Source organism: Lacerta agilis, chromosome 3 (genome assembly GCF_009819535.1).
Source record: "Lacerta agilis isolate rLacAgi1 chromosome 3, rLacAgi1.pri, whole genome shotgun sequence".
In the NCBI taxonomy this organism is placed as follows: Eukaryota; Metazoa; Chordata; class Lepidosauria; order Squamata; family Lacertidae; genus Lacerta; species Lacerta agilis.
In genome coordinates this window covers 32,163,693-32,185,637 of record NC_046314.1, presented here as the reverse complement: position 1 = coordinate 32,185,637, position 21,945 = coordinate 32,163,693, and the positions used below count along the sequence as shown (strand labels likewise).

General features: G+C 41.3%; 1 protein-coding gene across 1 annotated transcript in view; it reads left to right on the top strand.

Moving 5' to 3' along the window:
* Window positions 1–21,945, top strand: part of EYS (eyes shut homolog) — a 266,420-nt gene that overhangs the window by 151,729 nt on the left and 92,746 nt on the right. Inside the window, exons 8-9 of the mRNA XM_033143208.1 lie at window positions 5,914–6,075; window positions 11,436–11,589. Of these exons, the coding sequence (XP_032999099.1) occupies window positions 5,914–6,075; window positions 11,436–11,589 (316 nt within the window). The remainder of the gene's footprint in view (window positions 1–5,913; window positions 6,076–11,435; window positions 11,590–21,945) is intronic.

Genomic DNA, 21,945 nt, shown 5'->3' with positions numbered 1-21,945 from the left:
CTGCCTTTGTCAGTGGATGCTGGGGGCAGCGAGGAGGGGCAAGTCATTAATATTATCAGTATGGATGTACCAAACCAATTTTCTCCTCCCTGTGCCTATTCCTCTAATGAGAATAGGGAAGGGGGTGACATAGCCAGACCAAAGGAACTTTCTGTGGTGGTTGGGTGGCAGTTGCCGCTACTGATGTCTCTTACTATTCCTTTGATGAGCTATTAAGAAGCAAGAAGTTGTATATATTGGTGTAGACTACTGGTAGCTGCTAATAAGCTACTGGTAGGAAAATCCAGGCAGTGAAAGTATAGAGGTCTTGGGAAAGGTGGGAAAGGATATGGGAAAAAAAGGCTTGTGGCAGCAGGGCTTTGAAGAGAAGCTTTATTAAAGCTGTGGTCTTATGTATTTGTGTGTTTTGCTGCAAGCTGCCTATTAAATGCCCACATGCTAAATACTGGGATAGGAAACTAGAAGTTGCTCATGTGAGCATCTCGTATCATGTACATGTAATTAAATATTGAATGTGCATTAACAGAAGATATCCTATCCTGTTCAAAAAGAGGGTATTCCATGAGCTCCATAGCACAAAATCTGTTTTTGAAAATTGAGCTTAACAGTTTTTTTTGTGGAGGACGCATTAGTTAGCCTTGTCTAGGGCACAAAATAGTCTGCCACCAGCACTAAGGGCAGGCAATCCTTGTATACAATGTAGTTCAACTAGATTCTGCTCTTAAAAGAAAAAAGAAAAATGTCTGATAGCCAAGTCTTGAAAACAGAGCAAGAAATCAAATGCCATTCAAATGTTTCCAGTAGCCAGATCAGTCATATACCATTATTTGAGCCAACTTTGACTTTGCGGAAACGGAAGAAAATCCAGATGTCATTACAAATTCACATTTCAATTTTCTAGTACCCATCAGCATTTTTTTTGAAATGGATCTTGCTGCTTGATTGGTTGCATTCATGCAATTTATCAATGTTTTCCTCTCTGCCTTGACCAGCAAAATAGGTAGGTTGCTGACAGTTGATAGTTAAGGAAAGTACTTTCCAGGTTTCCCGAATCAGCATATTTGATATATGCACAATTGCAAACTAATACACCACTTTACCAGCGCAACGATCCCAGGTTTTACAGACACCTCCTGTACTTGTGGGGCTCTGTATTTATTTTGATGGAAGGAACCATCATGCACACACATGGCAATCCAAAACGGATGGCTGGTAAAGAGGAATTCTCACAGTAGTCGAATACTGTACTGACATCAGGTGCAAGTGACTGCATGTTAGTGGCAAGGAAGGGAGGTGCAAGGTGATGAGTTAGATGCCCTGTTATCCCAAATAAACCAAACATAATGTACTTTTGACCTTCAGCATTTCCCACATAATCTATAAGTACCCACACTGTCTACTATATGCTAGTGAGGCACTGATATATTCTTCCAATGTTTCTCAAAGCTTTTTTATTTTTTATTTTAAAAATCTATTATCTTCTAAGCACAGACTGCAGAAATTGATTCTACTCGTTTCCAGCTTTCTTTACAATACATAACAATTTTGACATAGACTTACTGGTTATGTTTAAGATCAATAAAAATGTAGATTATGATGAATTTTAATGCACTGCTGACTTTTAAAATCTTTTTGAAGCTTCCCTATTAGTGTTTTGTAAAATATTGTGGTATGTCTGGCCGTAAATATATTTGATCCAAATATACTGGAGTTAAGGAAGGAGAAGGAGTTGTCAAATCTACTTTTACTTTTGATAAAAGGTGCTTTTCAAAAATACTCAGCATAATTAGATAGTCATATTTATGAGACAGTGTTCTTGAAGTGACTGGCATGAGTTTGGCCAAACTGCGGGAGGCAGTGGAGGATAGGGGTTCCTGGCGTGCTCTGGTCCATGGGATCACGAAGAGTCGGACACGACTGAACGACTGAACAACAACAATTTATGAGACAAGTGCCATAGAAAATGAGGAAATCCTTAGTAGTCACATAAATACATTACATATTGTGTGCTCTTAAGCTGTATTTACACATATTTGGTTTATGCATTTCTGGTGGTTATTATTTCTTGATATATTGTTTATCGCTGTACTTTACCACCAAATTCCCACTAGTGCCAAGCTGAACTGGCAGAATTCTCAACAACAGCAGATGCGGCAATTATGGGCAGGAAAAGTGAGACTGAAGTCTGGTCAATACGAGTTTTAGGGAGCATAGCATGCTAAGCTGAGCTCCCAGGGGAGGGCAGTTGAAGAGCCACAGGGGGCCATTGACCACCCTCTCTGCTGCCCCATCTTTCATGAGCTGGCAGAGTTTAGAAAGTGGTGGTTTCTCCACTCATCCCAGGATCTCCCTCTCCCAGGACTATGCAAAGCCAGCAAATGCTGGTTCATAACTTGGGGAGAGAGGGAATTAGGTAGCAAAATGTGGCCTGACTGAATGCAGCTTGTGTTTCCCTTCAGGTCTCATGGTCATAAAAGTTGCCTTGCTTGATTGAGCAAACCAAGACCTGCCTGGCCCTACTTTCTCCTTCTGACAATAGCTAACCCATCAAGTAGTCACGTGATTGCTTTCTGAGTACAGCGAGCCCTACTAAACATCTTCCAAGACAATAATGTCCATTTACATCACAAAGAACTCATAACCCACCTACTTTCAGCAGCCAGAGACATCATAACCAGACACTGGAGAGAGCTGTCAGGAGTAAGCATGGACCAATGGTACAAAATAGTATGGGAAACAGCCCTACTAGAAAAATAAACCAATAAACTGAAATTGACACGGGGACAAATAGAAGAAGACGCCACCTTCACACTGGTGTGGCTCCCCTTTATCACATACACAGCCCAACAAGACAATGACAAAAATCCACCAACAGCATATGCACATACTTTTGTAAACCAAGAAAATCTTTAATAAAAATACATTTTTTAAAAAAATCAATACGTTCCCAAGTAATAATGAAGCAGCTGCCCTTAAATGCACTAAATTTGTGGATTAACTTCTACAGCACATTGTGGATAGACCACAGTGCTGATTTCAATATCCAACAATACTAATGTTGTTTAAAGTGAATGCAAAAAAAAATAAGGACACCATTTTTAAAATTCCAAAGAACCACAAGAGCCCTGTTGAATTCATTTATTTTTTAAAGAAAGAAAATTAACGGTTGTTCCGGTCACGTGTATAAGGCAAGCAGATGGATTGGGGGGGGGGGGATTTTGCTTTATAGGAATTCCACCTGAAAGTACAGCAAAATACTGCTTCATCAGCTATGCAGGCATTTAAGCTGAGCTGTCAACCACATTTCTAATCTATGAATTTGTTTCATTAAAGTATCTGGTACAATTAATCATTTTGATGGGCAATATGTGGCAACAAAGAGTAGCTTTTTCAGACATTGAGATTCTTTTATTATTCCAGCATCTGTACCTCTATGGAACAAGAGTGCTCTGCTGCTGAGTCTGTCTTTGGATGACGGTTCTGTCTTTACATATAGCCGTTTTATAGTTTTGACTACATCCCACCATCGCAATATATGCAGATAATATGCTAATTTATCTTTATGGCAGCTCTCAAGGGTCATTACCAAGGCGTAGTAAAATATACTGAGGACATTAATAATGATTGTAATAAAACTGGCTTTGGAAAGCATTAAGAACAACATAATGATGCTTGCAGAGCTGCAAATATCTTGGTGAAAGGATGAATGTGCATTAAATGGACTTTCATTTTGGTAGCATTCATTTTGATTCAGATGAGTGTATAAAACAAGTTAATTTACCATTTGCCAAGAACCGGTTAAAGATTTAATCATGGAAAGTGCATTTACTTTGAATGTGTTATTACTGCCAAACTTGCACCTTTACAAATTGGATTGCTTTTTGCTGGAAGGTGCTTGCAGATTAAGAAATGGAAGGGCTACTGACCCAGCTGCTATGAGATCTGATTACTAGCGTTTAAAAGCAGGGGTGGGTGGGTTTGTATATAGAAATTGATATTTTAAAAAAGAAGCATAATTTAAAGAAACACAAGACGGAAGATCCCGAGCCAACTTCATCAGCAACATGTTTGAATGCTGTATATTCTATGGATGGAATAGTTCTCCATAAGATTTGAGTCTCAATTTCAACCTCCTAGAGGCCCGTTGTTGTTGTTGTTGGTTATATTCCTATACTACTGTTATGTACTGAGTTGAATAGGATCCAAACTGCAGCAGTCTGATTGGTCCTAGAACAATAGGATTGAGATTGCAGCAGTCTGACTGGTCCCAGAACAATAGGATTGAGATTGCAGCAGTCTGATTGGTCCCAGAACAATAGGATTGATATTGCAGCAGTCTGATTGGTCCGCAGGAGCCACCCAATCCAGCTCCAGGTGGAAGTGAATCCGCACTCTGATTGGCATACAGGAGTATCCCGGAATTAGCCAATCACGTGGGGCCCATTGTGTAAATAGTGTATATAAAGCAAACGTTTTGGGGGAACTGCATTCCTCACTACTATGAGCTGAATAAAGAGCATGAAATTCACACTTGACTCCGAGTATATTTCAACTACCTTTCATCCAAATATCACAGATTGGTTCACAATATAAAAAGAAACAATAACCCTCCCTAAGAGCTGTGGCTGGGCCCAAAAAAGAAAAGCACGACCAATAATGTTTCCAGTGAGCCTGGAAGCCTCTGTACAGGGCACCATGTACCTTAGGAGCACACACATGCTTCCTTTCCTGCTAATATGATAGACAAAGTTACAGAATGGAGTGTAGATCTATCAGCAGAGGAGCAGCCAATCAAAGTTACTGGAGCATTTTAGATAAGGCAAAATAAAAAAATAAAATAAAAATCCCTTCCAGTAGCACCTTAGAGACCAACTAAGTTTGTTCTTGGTATGAGCTTTCGTGTGCATGCACACTTCTTCAGATACATGCACCAACACGAAAGCTCATACCAAGAACAAACTTAGTTGGTCTCTAAGGTGCTACTGGAAAGAATTTTTTTTGGTTTGTTTTGTTTTGACTATGGCAGACCGACAAGGCTACCTACCTGTAATTAGATAAGGCAGAGACTCAATAACTCCCTGCCAACATGCCTAGTGGTCAGGGATGGTAGGAATTGTAGTCCAGCAACATCTGGAGGCCTGCAGGTTCCGCTCCCTTGCTGAGCAGGATAGGCCACTTGCCAGTTTTCCAAAAACCAAGCCAAAATCACCCTAACTTTCAGATCCTTTTCTATTTGAATGTGTGTCTGTAATATTAACTAAGTGAAATGTTATTTTGTGGTCCCAGTTCTGAGGAATGTGACTCACATGCTTGGAAGCTAGTATAGCGGTTTCTTTGATTGTTTGTGTGTTTGTTTGTTTGAATTTATATACTGTCCTATACACGGAGGTCTCAGGACAGTTCACACAACAAAATCAAAATATAAAACCACAAAATATATAATCAAAATAAAAACCCACCCAGAAATCTGCTTCTGGTTCTTAGTAATACCAGTACTTTTGATATAATTTTAAATAAGGGTGGGCAAACTTTCTGGCTTGTTGGATCTGGGATATAGAGATCTATCTATCTATCTATCTATCTATCTGTACAACTAGTATTTAGGATTGCAGCCAGTATACATACTGGGGAAGAATACAAACCAGGCAGCCAGAAACATAATGAACTTAAACAAGAGGAAGTAAAATAAGCTCAAGGATACTAATCAAACCTCCCATTTTTGAAAACCAGTTTGTCCTTCCTTGCCAACCTTTCTAACCAGGCAAGGTATCCTGGGGGGGAAGGTTGGCCTTAAAAAATTTCTTTGACTTGTAGTAATTATCGGTATGCTTAGGGAGTGATGACATGAAGACGTTCTGCTGATGAAACTTCATTTAATTTTATACTGACTGCCCTTTTAATATTTTGTTCTAGATACAACCCTATTTTTCCCATCGTTCGCCGTGAATTCATATTTGGAGCTACCTTCTCTAACATCTCTGTCTAAGGATAGACATGCATCAGGACCACAGTGGAACCGAATGATGATCCACTTGACAGTGAAGACTACTGCTTTGAATGGCACCCTCCTTTACAGTGAGTAGCCTAGGGTTTTGCTTTTGCTATTGTTGCACAAATTGCTTCATCATTATTGTTTCATTTCACTCTCACAGCAACCCTGAGCAACTTTATTGAACAGGGGGGAATGAGCATGACTTAAACAAATTACTGTTTTATCTCTGTTACATATATTTAAGCACTTTTTCTTTAAAAAAAAGTTGATGATAAAAAGAACAGTACATTAAAAAGAGAAGACAAATCCTTTCAGGTAGGTTAGGCTGATACTTTGACACTTTGGGTGACGTAATTATGTGAGCAGAACAACTTCCACTCGTGCACCTGCACTTTTCCCCTGTATGCCCTCTGCTTTCTCCCCGGATCTTTCTCATAAAGAGGAAAAAGTAGAACTTTAAACTAGAGATTCAATGTGTAAGAAAATCACACTGGAGCAGGTAGGGAGTTCATTTAGTGAGAAGAGAGAATGGCAGCTACTGAAGACCCTAGGGATTCCTGCTGCCTGGTAACCAAACCACTGACATGTCAGTCACAGCTCTGACTTTATGCCTTGGCTAAAAATGCTGAAAAGCATCCAGGCCAGCTCATCTCAAGGAAATCACTTAGAAATTTGCTTGCACGTTTTCCTTCATATCTTCCCTTCCATGAGGCCTAGTGACTTACTTTTTTATTGAAAAAGTGAAAGCTCAAAGAGTCCAGGCCTCCTGGTGGCTGTGGGCCTGGTACCTCAGCATTTCTTTTTTTGGTATTACTTGGCAGACCTGCACATAACTAAGCAGCGACAGAGGAGAAACTGGAAAGACTAGATAAACCATAATGACACCAGTGCCTATTTGTGAGTAAATTGACTGGACCAGTGAGTACAGCAGCAGGAAATGACGCTCTGCCATGCACTCATGTGAAATGACGCTTACTCAGCAGAGAAATCTGATTCGTACAGTATTGGCATGGAATATTGTGCCACATAGTACAATTTGTGTAAATGTTACTGGAGTACCACAAGACCACCATGGAGGTGGGTCTAATACTTCAATTAGTCAAGGGTGAGGTTGTGTCCAGTATAAATAGATTGGGCAGAAAAGCTTTTATAGTACTGTCAATCTGTGATTCGATCACTACATTCTCTGAAATGATCTAATTCCAAGCAGGAGAAGCCATCCATGCCTGCTGAAAAATTACAGTGCCCAGATCAAGGAGGGCACTCTGTGAGGCACAAGAAGGAGAGGATGTGTGGGCACTTTCTGCTTGTGCAGGGGGAAGATCTGGATTGCACCCCATAAAGCTCTCTTTTAATTTGGGATTTGATTCAAATGAAGTAATATTGTTTTTCCTCTAATATTTGTTCTGGACTGGGGGAGATATATTCTTCTAGCTATAAGGGGGGCAGGGGAAAATAGTCACAAACGGATACAACAATAGTTTTGAAATGTAAGTAGACAGCTTAAATTCTGTATACTTTCAAAATGGGAGAGTGAATGGTGGTATATATAAATATTTTAAATAAATAAAATAATGCCAGGCCAGCAAAGAGTAAAACAGGGAAAAACCTCTTCATTTAATTTTGTGCCATTTCCCTCCTGGGATATGATGACTCCTGCTGAAGAAGACAGGCAACCCGCCTATAATAATTTTTTCTTCCATTGGTTTCTTGATTATAAAAAGAGCAAGGAGTCTTATAGCGCCTTCAAGATGAACAGGAATGCTAAAGTGTAGTAGAAGCTTTTTGCTTCTTTTGATACAACCTTGCAAGACTTTGTTTTTGCCGTGGCAGTCTAACATGACTATAAGTTGTTGGCTGTAGATTGCACACATTCATGAGATATAAAGAAACATCAGGAATTAACAGTGGGGGTGGATTCTAATATTGCTGCATTGGACGGCAGTACAGTACCACAAACTGCAGTGCCTTGTGTACAGTGACTTCCTTTGTTATTTCACTCCACTGTGCCACATGCCTTTGGACTAGTGGGTCGTCTCACCATGGAGCCTTGAGTCTCATGTGCATTGCTGTCTTGTATCCAGCTGTTCCCTGTGGAGCTGTCAGCCTGCAGCCCCTAGGCAAAGCCATAACAGCTGTCGGCTCTGCAGGGATCCTGCATTTCTCAGGATGACTCCACAGCACCAGTAGAGTACTAAAAAAAGCACAATAGAGCCAGATGGTGATTTCACAAACTGTACACACAAACTGTTAAAGATTACACAAGGTGGTTTCTGAGTTTTTTCAGCAAACGCTTCCTTATAGGTGAAACATTCATGTGACACTCTCCCATTATGCACTTAGTCATGAGAATTATTGCGTGGACCATCGTGTAATTGGGAAAGCAGGTAATGTGGGAGAGTCTTCCTTGTGAATGTTCACTTAGAAATAGGCGCTGCAAAATCCAGTGGGGCTTACACCAAAACACGAGCATAGGATTTCAGCCTAAGAGCCTGATCCTGTACTGAGTTATTTGCTATTTATCAGCAGCATTATTTGTCTTGGCTCCTTTGGGTGAAGTCTCTGACACTCAATAGCTGAGCTGGTGTGGGGGCATGGAATGTTCATTTGCAGAGGAAACCACCAGTGTTTGCAATTGCAGGCTATATCCATGTGGGAAGGGGCAGTTGTCGGCCTGGCTGGGATGAAATGCTCACACTGAGGCAGGCTGAGGTCCAGAAGTGACCTTGAAGTCATGGGAGTGGGGAGACTAAAGGCAGCAAGGCAGTAGAAAGGGGCCGAATGTCTTGAAATATTGTTGGACTCCGACTCCTATCTACCCCTGCCAACATTGATGGTGGGAGTTGTAGTCCAACTACATCTGGAGGGCACCATGTTAGCCACTCGGAGGTATACAATGAAAAGTGAGGGAGGAAGATAGGAATGCTGCAGAGACTGATCAAGAGACAAGACAGCCAGAGGAAGTACAGTAGGTACTAGCTCTGGAGTTTGGAGCATTGTAGGGGAATCTTTCCAGTTGTTGCTTTCCTTTGTCTGTATGTTTCTGGTTTACTTCATCTAAATAAATAAATAAATAAATCTTCCAAAACACACAGTTCAACCAAAATTTGTAACCTTTTATGTCTTGCATAACAGGTCCCCGTAAAAGAGCTATATTTTCCTATAAAATAATTATGGGTGTGTGGGGAGAATAAGGACAGAGATGTGGAGAATGAAAGAAAAATATACCTTATTAGAAGAATCAACAGAGGAGGGGAAGGATAAGTTAAAGAATGTGTCAGGTGGTGAGCATGTTACCTTTTTTATGAATCTGCTTCCTTAAAGTAACACCAGTTGAAAGTTTTTTGGCATGGGAAGTAGAACCGCGGAACAAACGTTTAACTTTTTTGTGTTTCCTTTGGAAAAGAACTGAGGCTCTGCCAGAAAGCACACAATAAAGATTTTAGAGCAGATATCTGACCCCATCCCAGGTGCTGAATCATACCCACTCTTTTAAGAAATGGTGGTTCAGTGACAGCCTTTTCTGCTGATGGAAATGCCTCATAGTTGGGATCAGAAACTAGAATACCAGAAGCAAACACCCTCACCTTCTACTTTTTATGGCCATGAAAGGCAGGTGTGGCTGAGCTGGAGGACCAATTTAAAACAGCCAAGTATTTTTTTCCTATCCATGCCACGCACCATAAGTCATATTTCTGCATATATTATTTTTAATGGGTTTATACCATGCCTTTTCCAAAACTATGCAGTGTGACAAAACACAAAATGTAATGTAAATGTGTGTGTGTGTGTGTTTATGTGTTATATTTATACACTGGGGTGCAGGATGATTCAAATATTTCTAATGGAATTGTTATTCAGATCCCAGCTTCTGAATTACTATATTTATGACTCAGCTCAGTCTCAATGCTGGTGGCAGGTTTTGGGAGGCCTCTCAGTAGACTGCTCTTCCCACTTCTCCTGCAGAAATGTTGTACAGCTCTGTAAGTGTAAGAAGATTCTAATTTAATGGCTTGTAAATTGGCCTTTCATTGTAATTTCTCTGGAAACACAAGTCCAGGCAGTTAAAGGTCTTCATGAGCTTTATCAGCTGGCCAGCTAGTACCTCTTTATGTTTCTGAAGTCTGTGTCTAAAAAAGTATCACTTTTCCTTTAGAGCAATTGATGGTGAGCTTTTCCTGTGAAGGCTAAAAACTAACTTATCTTGATTTTCAAAACAAAATCGAAAATTCTTTCTAGTAGCACCTTAGAGACCAACTGAGTTTGTTCCTGGTATGAGCTTTCGTGTGCATGCACACTTCTTCAGATACACTGAAACAGAATCATTATCTTGATTTTGATCACCACCCAAATGGCACTGCAATGGCCCACTTGGCCTAGGCCATTTAAACTATTACTCCATTCTGCTCAAAGTACAAGCTCAGCAGGAGTGGAACACGCTGAATAGATTTGACTGATTGGTTTAGCACTTTAATTTTCCGGTTGTTGGTGTAAAATTTTACAAGTGTATATATAAAAGTAAATGACTTTAAAAAAACATGTCACTTTTACTGACATGGTAGACAAAAGCCTTCTCAGCTAAATAATCATTGTTTTAAAGGAGACCATTATTGACTGTGGGCAGATTATCACAACAATAAATTGAACTGTGCCACTTACCGGTAACTCAGCAGCTCCAAATCATTGTTGAGAAGCAAGCACTTCTTTATATATCTGAAGGCTTTATTAACATCGAGCTAGTTAATCAGTTACACAATATTAGGAGCCTTAAATGATGGTTGTTTATAGACATTTATACTAGCTGCCAGCAGAATGGACTATTTTTTTATTTAAAAAATGAGGGTGGGGAGGATAGAATTGGAGGTATACAATTCATAGACAATTAATTTGGGGCCTAGAAACTAACAAGAAGCTGACTTTACCAAGAACAGCTGTCACAACTACTCCAGTAGACTTATCACCAGGTACTTTCTAAAATGCAAGTACATAAATACCTTGATTCAATTATTTATTCATAAGACTTTCCCCTCCCAATGATGTGTTTATGTGTACTTACATTTATATCATGCCTTTCTTTCATCACAGAATACAAAGCAGTGTACGCATGGTTTCCAGGCAAATACCTTTCATATGGGCAGAACCATCAATTCTATAATAACAGTATGTGCTGGGGGCTTTCTAATGTGCAAGCAGCATTTGTTTGTTTTCCTGTCATTACTGCATAATCATCATGCCTGATAGCAGAAGTGTCCAAAGAGAATACTGTTTGCTGAGCATCGCGGAACTCTCACTGAAAACATATAATTAGCAACCTGTGTGCATAATTTGATCTTTCAGAAATTACTTTTTTTCCTGTTTGGCTTCTCCGTCTTTCTTTCCTTTTCTCCTTTTGCTTTCAGCTATTTATGCTCTTTTCCCTATATTACTTTGTCGTCTTTTAAAGCCGGTGATGAGCATGCCGGAGGACATTTTCTTCACCTTTACCTTGATGATGGCAGACCAACAGCTCAGCTTGGCTGTAGCAGTTCATGGGACATTCTGACGGCAACTGTCAATCACTCCATTAGCAGAGATGCCCTTGTGCCGATCACAGTCAGGTATGGATTTCCTATGCTTTGTTGAAGTGAGACTTGCACAGTATAACTTGTTGCTGAGAAACCCAAAAACATTAAATATAAAGGTCAAGCATGCTTCTAAATAGAAAAAAAACCATTTCTTTAGGTTGGGATCGTAAGGATCAGTGGTAGACATGTTACCGGTACTTTGAATGCAATAGTTTCCTGGTTCCACCCCTGGCCTTTCAAGTTAAAGGAATGAGTAGCAGATAATGTGAAAGGCTCCTTGCCTGAGACTCAAGAGTAGAGGAAGGGAACCAGCAACCTTCTAGATGTCATTCAATTCCAATTCAACTCCAACTAGCCCTGCAGATGTTGTTGGACTCCAACTCCCATAAGCCCCAGCCACCTTTGCCAATGATCAAGGATTATGGGAGTTGTGGTCTGATAACCTATGGAAGGCCACGGGTTCGCCATTGGTCAGAACAGACAATAAAGGGATAAATGGGTATGTGGTCTGACCTGGCATAAAGTAGCTTCCTTTGATAGATATCACAGTCAGGGTGATGGCATAGGGGTACACGTGGACAAGCTTTCTCCAAGTTTAGGAATGTTATTCTGTGATTATATTATAATTTCCTTGCTGAAATGTGCCCAGGCAGATAATGTAACTTGAAAGTCATGAAAATGAACAGCTTTGAAGTAGAGACTGGACTGCCTTCAAAATAGACCACAATGAGGAGAAACTCTTTCCTCAGCACTCTCTTTTCACCTTAGAAATCATACCCTGCAAGCCATTTTTACTTCGGGATGCATGACTACAGGTTTTTCAAAGGATACATTTAAAAAGCAGCTTCTTTTACTATTTTATTGTGTATTAGGCTAATCGGTTTACAGGCTTCCATTACAGCTTTCTCAACCACCTCTTAAATCTGTAGGAAAGCTTTTATTTGGCGCTGTGTTGCTTTGCGTGAATATTATGGTTGTGTCCCAGATAGCTGTATTGGAGCAGACGTTTGGAGTGCTAGACTTTGATTAATCTCTCAAACTGAACTGCACAGGGCAGGTACAAAATTTGTCACCATCTCTCACACACACACCCCTGACATCAGATAATACGTTTAGCTAGGCAATGTTGAAATTGCATGGTCTCCATGATTGTTGGGGTTGTGTCAGTCACTCTGCTCCATTGCGCCAATAGTCTCTGATGAGCAGGGCACTTGATGTGAGTGTCTGTTAGCAGGAAGATACAGTTCTCTTGATTCTTCCGGGTTTGTTTGATGGAGAAAATCAGGCTCTGGGAATCAGGCACTCACACCTGACCAGTAGAGTCTAGCTGCACAGTAAACTCTATAGCTTTGCAATGCTACTCTACCACCATATTTCATCCCCATTAAGTGCATGAACCAGAGTGAACAAAGGACACAGTGTGCAACTGAGAACATTATAAGGCCTTCAGTGCAGTGACATGGATTAGCTGAGCTAGTAAGTGTTTCCCACACTCCCCTGCTAGCATGGTTTGTAGGGACAAGAGCTAATAACCCTACTTATGATGTACTGTTTGACATTTTTGCTTCTGTAAGCAGGCCTAAAGCAGGAGTAGCCAATGTGTGTTCCACTCTAAATGCTGGACTGAAATTCCCATCAACCCTAGCCAGTGTTGCTGTTGGTCAGCGTAATGGGAATTGTAGTCCAACAAATGGAGGGCACCATATTGGTTACTGCCCCCGAACGTAGAGGTAGAACCAGGGATACTCCCAACACATTTTGTTGGCAGAAAACCTATGTGGCATACCTCTTGGTGCTAAAACTGCACTTATAAACACAAGAAAGTTCTCAGGCAGGCTAGTGCACTCTACCTAATAACATAAAACAAAAATTATACTCATGAGAAATAATGGCTTGAAGACCTAAAATAAAACCATGTTGCTTACAATTAATTTTTGTGCAACCTGTAGACCCATTTTATTTAACTTGTGCATTTACTTACTGGTTGCTGCAGATATCTGCAGTACAGTAAAAACTGAATGCAGCTTTTTATTAAATTAATCTATATTATCATATTATTTCAATTTAAACAGTTTCAGTAATGAGTAGCATTGGCTGGAGTGGTTTTGTTTTATAATCATGTGTACAGTCCTATAGCTAAACACGCAAAGCGGGATATTGTGTGCAATAATTAAAATCTTGATTTAATTAACAGAACAGATTTTAAGGCAGACAACAAACCAGAAAACCTTTTATTCTAATGTAATAATTGTTTTTATTTATTTATTTATTTATTTATTTATTTAAAAAAAACCATGTACCATATCATATTGTTGTAAATCAGTAGACAGATGTATTATTTGAGTTTACATGACTGACACAAAAGCAATGTTCTGAAGATGACAATTTATTTAGAGGGCAATATTTACATAACATATGTCCTGGAAATATTTCATTACACCAGTGTCTTTCACATTGTGCCATGTGTTCTGAGACAGTGTGAATTCAAGGAGAAGATAAAGTTCAGCTTGCTGACAGCAATCCCTCCTTGCATGATAATGACATCTTAAGACAATGACATTCCAAGAACAGTATTTATCCTTCTGAAATAATCAACCATGACACCAAGAGCAGAACACAGTCTTTTGATGACACGTGTCAAGTATTCTACAAGAAAGGAAGCAGAAGCGCTTTTATGTAGGTGGCCCAGCTATTTTCATCAGTGTCTATGAAATTTTTCAGAGCATCAGAAGATCTCTGTTCCAAGGATCTTGTGTAGATTGTGGGCTGGGAGTGGAGGGTTGTAAATTACACAAAAAGGGGAGGGGATCCTCACTTCAGGTCTTTACCCTCAGACCCTCATGTGTGAACAGGGTAGGGCTTGGCAGCACACACACCCCACTCACCTTCACATGTTTGCAACTGACACTCAAGAAGAGCTCTTGTGTGGCTGTAGATAACTGTTGATACCACAAATCTGTCTCATGTATGGGGGGGGGAACAACCTTCACCATTTGACAGGATGATACAGGTTATCAAGTTATCCCACAGTAAACATAGAGCAATTTTGATCATTAGAAAGGCTCAGTGAATATTTACGGGATTCTGGTATCTGTTGTCTCAAGTTGAGATAGCCATGGATCACTGCTCATTAGCTTGAGTGATCCTTGGCTGTCAGCGTATTAGGCATGAAGGAGAGGCAGGCATTGGGTGGGAAAGCCTATAAAAAGACCTGATTGCCAACTGCATCTTCCCAGGAGAAGGTAGGAACCTGCCACCTCCCTGACTTTCCTTCTTGCCTGACACCCCATCCCTGAAGCAGCACCTGACAGGATCAATGGCTTTGCTGAACAGAAGCCTTGGCTTGGTCCTGCATGGTGCAGCATTCTCCTTTGCAAGAGGCTTCCCCACAGAAAAGTTGCTTGCAAAGCAGCACCCAGTAGAATCGATAACTCTGCTGTGCAAATGTATCAATCCTGCATGGTGCAGAGTGTTCCTTTGCATGCAGCTTCCAAAGAAGCACCGAGAATTGACCCCTCGTCCTGCACACAAGCATGCTTCCGGTCAGGAGGGGAGTAACTGCAAAGTCTCATTCCCCCATCTCTTCCCCCACCCCCCGCTGTGCCTAAACACAACAAACAGAGGCTGAGAATTCCCCCAGCCCACTACATGGAAGTTGTTGCTGCTTTTCCCTTTTCAAGCCCCTCCTGGTTCTGTAGGTTGGGGAAAGGTGGGGAGTCTACTGACCCATGCGTGAACCATCCCTCCTTTTTCCTCTACTACATACTGGGCACCCTCCTCTGCCTCAGACTGCCCTGACTCTCCCACCTTCCCTGACTCCTGTCTTGCAGGTGGTGTGACACTCCATAAATCACTGGTCGCCTTTCCTGGGTCACTCCCCTGGTCCCCTGCCTCTGCAACACACTCTTTGAAGCTGTGCCAGTCCTTGACACCACAGGGGCAAATTAGACATTACATTAATGGGGTGTCTGAATTCCATACTCAAGATCTGCATTTTTCAAAAGTAGCTTAGTGAGGGCCCTGATCTGAGTTGGGACAATTGTGTAAGGTGAGGAGAAGTTTAATTTTTTCCTAACATACCACTTTCTCCAGGCTGCTATTGGCAGTTTCAGGTGCAAATAGCAGCATTGGTGGGTGGCCACCGTTTGTTTAAAGAACAAGCTATAGGTAGGGAAACCAAAGCATGAGATTCAACTCTGTCGTTAAAGTAGCATCTAGTTCAGGGGTTGGCAAGGTTTACTGGCCATGGGCCAGATCACTCCCATGGAGTGGCGCAGTGCGACCCCGGAAATCGCATCTGCGCATGCCCAGATGCCAAAAATTGCACCTGTGCAGAAGCTATTTTGGGCATCTGGACATGCGCAGACGCGATTTCCGGTATCTGTGCATGTGCAGACACGATTTTCAGCGCCGCTCGGCAAGTCCCCGCACTGCGCCGCACCGGTTTAGCGCAGCGCACGGGGGACGCACAGAGCGGGCGGCTCAGTTCGAGGACAGTTCGTGGGTTGGTAAAACGGTCTTCGTAGGCCGCATCCGGCCCATGGGCCGCACGTTGCCGACCCTAAATCTAGTTGGACCCAGAGAGTCTCAGTTAAAATCTGGAGACCCTTACACATAGCAAAGATGTTCTGTGGTCATGTTTTAATGCAAGTATTTTGCAGAAACCCAGTTTCAAGGCACTAGGTTTGAGAGGTTTTCCCTTTTTCCTTTTGTCAGGAGAGAATGCATGCTCATTCTGTACATGTTGAGAGATAATGACACAGGTAGGCTCATTTGTAACCTTCTGTCACTCTCCATATTAAACTCGTATCTTAAAAACTAGAAAGATTACTCTTGCCCAGTATATTGTAAAGATGATTGAGTAACTAGCAGATGATTGAGGAAGCATTGTAAAGTATTTTGGCACTCATCTGTTGTTTTTACCTTCCATGTTCAAAGTAATGGAACTAATTAAATATATTTATAAGCCTTGTCATATCAATATATATATATATATATATATATATTTAAACAACAAGGGCAAATGAGAAATGACCATTATACATCCTTATATATAATCAATATTACATCATTAATCTTCAACGTGTATAAACAGGAGGTAATTACGCCTAGGATGATCTTACCAATTTGTCATAAGCTGCAGCCTTCCCAAAGCATTTATTTAAAGGAGTGCTCAACTCTGCCTGCAATTCAGAACAAATATTGTTTGAAGGCATAATGAATGTACCGGTAAACTGTGTGAACAAATTATATGCACAGTAAATAGCGACCAATAAATTCATTTTGGAGAAGAAAGGGAAACTTGTAAAATAATACATCAGCAGGAAACTAGGTGCAGAATTGAAACATCTTGGAAATTTGTTCGTTTGTTTTACCTATATTAAAACATAAGAAACTGAATAGTCTTTATTTAAGCTGTTCAGTGTCTTACAAATACATCATGATCAATCCCTATATATATATATATATATATATATATATATATATATATATATATGAGAGAAGTGGACATAAATGATCTATCGAAAATATTTACATGTTTCATTCAGTCTCCATCAATATGACCATATACGTAAGACTATCCTAGGCATGGATAGCCAAATGGCAGCTCATGGGCCAGCAGTTTTATTTGGCCTGATAGTTATATCAAATGTTTCCACTCCTGTCTACTCAGAGTAATCTGCAATGGAGCTTACTTTCAGGTACAACATAGGAAGGTAGAAAGCTGCCTTGTCCTGTGTCAGATCTTTTGTCTGTCTAGCTCAGCAGCTGTTGGTGACCCTCTGGGGTTTCAGACATGGAACGTTCGTACTTGGAGGTGCCAGGGAAGGCACCTGGGACCCTCTTCATGCAGCCATATTCAACTTGTGGTAAAGGCTTAAATCTAGGGGTCGGCAACCTATGGCCCACAGGGGTCATTTAAACAGCCCATGAGCTGCCCCCGAACCGAGCTGCCTACTCGGCAAGTCCCTGCACACTGCGCTAAAGCAGCGCAGCGTGGAGAGGAGACTTGGTTCTGCGGCACCGAAAATCACATCTGTGCAGATGCCAAAAATCACAATCTGGCCCACGGAGCAATCTCTGTGGGAGTGAACCGGCCCAGGCGAGGTAAACCTTGCCGACCCCTGGCTTAAATCCAACGCAGGAGTTAGGCTCACTGATTTCATTGATTCCATTCTGTTTTGCATTGCAGGTATATGTATTTAGGATTGCAGCTTTAGTGTTGTATGTATGTTTGCTTAAGGACTTCCACTTCTCCTTCCCCTTCCTTACCTCATCCCTGCTCCAAATCTGCTCCAGAACAGAATTGTTAGTGCCTGCGGGGAGAAGTTCCGTTGTGCAAGCGGAAGTCCTTGCGTGAATGGAACAACCTGGTCGGGTACAAGCCTTTGTTTTCATTTGCACAGGAGACCACTGGACACCTATGGAGCTTTTTCCGAATGAAAAGATATTCCAAGTGCACAAGTGATGTATAAGGAAACAGTGAAACGCCCAGATAGGCAGCACCAGTCTGTCAAGCGACAGAAATTCCCCATGAGCAACCTGTGTGCTTTTGTTTCCCTGTAACGTGGTTCTTTCTTGCAAGCCAGCTGCAAACATTCCGACCTGTATATCACCTATTAGTTTCATCCTGACTCATACTGCTCCTCCAGCTACATGCACACACTGGCAGAATGCTGATCTCAGACCAGAAGGTAGAGTGCCTTTTGTGGAAACTTACCTGGCTGTTAGCTAAACAAAAGGATACAGCAGGGATGGGGAATGTGTTACCCTGCAGAGGCTGCTCAACTACAATTCTCATTATCCTTGACCATTTGCTATACTGGCTGCTGCTAATGGGCCTCCGCTTCCCCATCCTTGTGCTACCATGCTTCTTTTTATTACATCTTTCCCCCACCATTCCTTCTAGACATTCAGTGTGGTGGACATTAATCCTGACCTTGGAGGTGAGAGAGGCTCAGAATGAGTAATTGGCTCTAGGTCACCCAGAGAGCATCATGACTGAGGGAGTAGTTAGACCTGGGTCTAGTGACCCTTGCCCAACACTCAGTCCACTGCATTTATTCCTCTGTTTACTAAATAGCTCAATAGTACAGGTTCTCAGGGAAACTCACAAGGACAGACTACAATATTAAAATACAAAGGCGGCAGGAACCAAAGAAGAACAAGCATTAAATACATGTTAACTCCAAGAAAGGCAAAACTTGTGGAGTTACACCGTAAATTGCACCTTGGATATTAAACGTGCAATCTTTTATATGTATCTACTATAGGGTTGCCATGTTTCAAAAAATCAAAATCATAACACAAAGGTTGTTTTCCCCATATGTCCGGATTCCCGCCGCGCCCCCCCCCCAAAAAAAAACTTAAGTGATTTCCGGCAATCCAGGATGTATGGCAACCCTGATCTACTCAGATACAAGCCCCAGTGAGTTCAGTGGAGCTTACTTCCAGATAAGTGGATATCGGATTGCAGCACAATAGCTGAGATTTGAAGGCAAATTATTTCAAAGGCCTGTGTGAATAAGAAGGTATTCATGATGTGCCAAAAACACACACAAAGAAGGAACTAGATGAGCCCCATTTGGGAAGCAGATTCCTGATGAGGATGCCACCACCAAAAAGGCCCTGTCATTGGTGTCCACCTGCCTTACTTGACTTGGCAGGGCACTCAGGCCTTTGAAGAGGGTATTATGTTTTGGCTGGGTATATGCAGATTAGCAATATTATATTAGCTTTCCCAGTAACATTCTCTCTTTATGCTCTAAGCACATTCTCCACCCTAGCCACATGATGCTTCTCCTCTCTTAACTCCTTCCACTTTCCATATTCTGTACTATGCTTTCTTTGGGCCGTGACAAGACAAGCAATCGGGCAAAAGCAATGACCTCACCATCCACCATGCTACCAGTACATTCTACTTGTTTGCTTGTACAACAGGCAAGATATTGATTTGATTTATTTCTGTCTTCATTGCGTTTTCACAAATAGCAGCATTTGCTTGCTACCTTACAGTAGATCTGAGTTGAGGCAGGATGGGAGCTTATTATGAGCTTAAAGGGGGAAAGGAACCTGAAATGTCTTTTCTCCCTACCTTGCACCCCTCACACATCCATCCTTGCCTTTAATCCTTTCAAAAGATGTGGCTTTTTGGTGCTTCCATTCATTGCGGAGAGCTGAAGAGCGGAATTTCAGCCTTCCACCCTACTGCATATACTGCATAATGAGGTGACCATGCGCACACATGTGCCCTGAGAAGCCCTCTCTGGCACCCATGGGGTCCCATCCCTTCCCCACTAACGTTAGGCTTGGTAGTATTAACTCTGGCCTTCCCAGCTGCATTCTCCAGGAAGATCACCCCCCCCACACACACACACATTTTGTACCCTAAATGCTGGCAGAAAGGGGGGGGGATGAGTGTGCATGCATGTGCAGAATCACAAAACATGGTTGCACGACTGCAGCATCTGTATGGTGCCCACAACAGTGTCTCTCTTTTACAAATGAGCCCAAGAAAGTCAGTGGTCCCTGGCACAATACTGTTTGTACTGCCCTTCTCTTCTGTCTTGTGTCACACCCAAGTTGTAAGAGAAAGGAGCAGGAGGAAGACTCTTTTAAGGAAATGCTGAAGGGTGTTGGAAATGCTTTTGCCCAGATTTGTCTGGGTCTTTTGTTGAACATAAAATTCTAACAATGTTTTCCCTAGTTTATTTGCTATATAGCGCCCTATTTAGTGCTAACCCTGTTTTGCCTCCCTAGCCTCAGACCTTCTTTGCAATGTATAACCTTCATGTGTTTGTCTAAGAAAAAAAAAGGAGTAAGCCAGCTGATTATTTTAATCAGCAGCCAGATACAGGCAACCCTGATTTTCTACTCTATCAAATACTTTTGTCTGCCAATGGCAAAGCATTAAATATTTTACTTAATATTTACTTACTTTAATATGGGGCACTGTAGTAGCAGGAGACACATTGAAAAATGGAGCAGTGGAATTTCTGTGGTCTGGCTGTAAATTAAGGCAAACAGAATAGAAAGGAAAGCCAATCATGGTTTGGGATCTGACTAACAATACACATTGCCACTCACAAAAAGCAGCAGACATAGTGCCTTGTGTATACCCTGTAAATCCTGGGATCCTGAACTGAAGAGTAATGAACCAACTGAATGGTTTTCCTTGATAATGAACATAAAAAATAATAATCCAGTACAGAATTTATTTAGCTTCAGTCCAGGTTAATGGGACTGAAGTAGAGAGCTCTTACAGAGACTCAGGAAACACTCAAGATTTTTTTTTTTTTATTGTATGTTAAGGCTTTCTTGGAAATTCACTGTAATCTCTTTTTTTTTTTTAGGCAGTTAGAATTATTTGCCAGGGCTTTCTGCATCCTGAATGTCAACTTGTCCTCATTATCTTTTGCTCTTTAGTTGAGTCACACCACTGACAAGGCACTGTGCCAAGATGTAAACATCGCCTTTAGGACTTCTTTAATTTCTCACCTTTTTCTGCCACTTGTCTATTTTTTTTTCCTTTTCTTTTCTGGTCATATTGGCACCTTGAGCCTTTTCTTTGTGTTTACTAGAATCATCGGTCCCCCTCTGCAAGTAGTAGGTAAGCCCCGAGAGAACGCCAACGTTGATTTCTGCGCTGCCGCTGTTTTAATGGTATAATGATTGAAAGCCAGCACATAACATGAGTGTTAAAAAGATGGAAAGAAACAGAGGATCATTTCCAACAATATTTCAGTGGACTGCTTGAACACGCACACACCAAACAGCAACCCTTGTTCATATGAAGGGTCTGTTTGTATTACCAGCATAACATTAGAATTGGGTGGTTCTACTTCCGCAAAAAAGGAAAACTGCAAGATGTGGATTTTCTTTTTACAGAAGACTGTGATCTTGCACGAGTTTACAGTGCCAAGGTTGCACTTCTCATGTGAGTAGACCTGCTCTTTGTATTTTTGCACAAAGCAGTGGCTGGTAGATTGCTGAGACTGAGCTTCCATTTAGGAGGAACAAAAGAAACACTTCAGATTTTTTAAAATCAGGGCGTGAAAGGCATGTTGTACTAGTTACTTTATGAATTCAGTGCAAAAAGATATGAATTATTAATATTTATTACCTGCCCTTCACCATTAGGTCCAAGGGCAACCTACAATTTTAAAAAGGCAACATTAAGAACAGTTGATACGGACTGCAATCAAGAGAATAAGGCGAGTCCTAAGATATAAATTCAGGTGCCAAAGGCCAGGTTAGGAACGTGCATTACTAGCATATAGCAGAAACTTTATGATGCATCTCTGTGTGGAAGGAATTGTACAGCTTAGGATCTGCCACAGAAAATGCCGTCTCCCAAGATTCCTTCCCCCTATTTATGAACGACCCTCT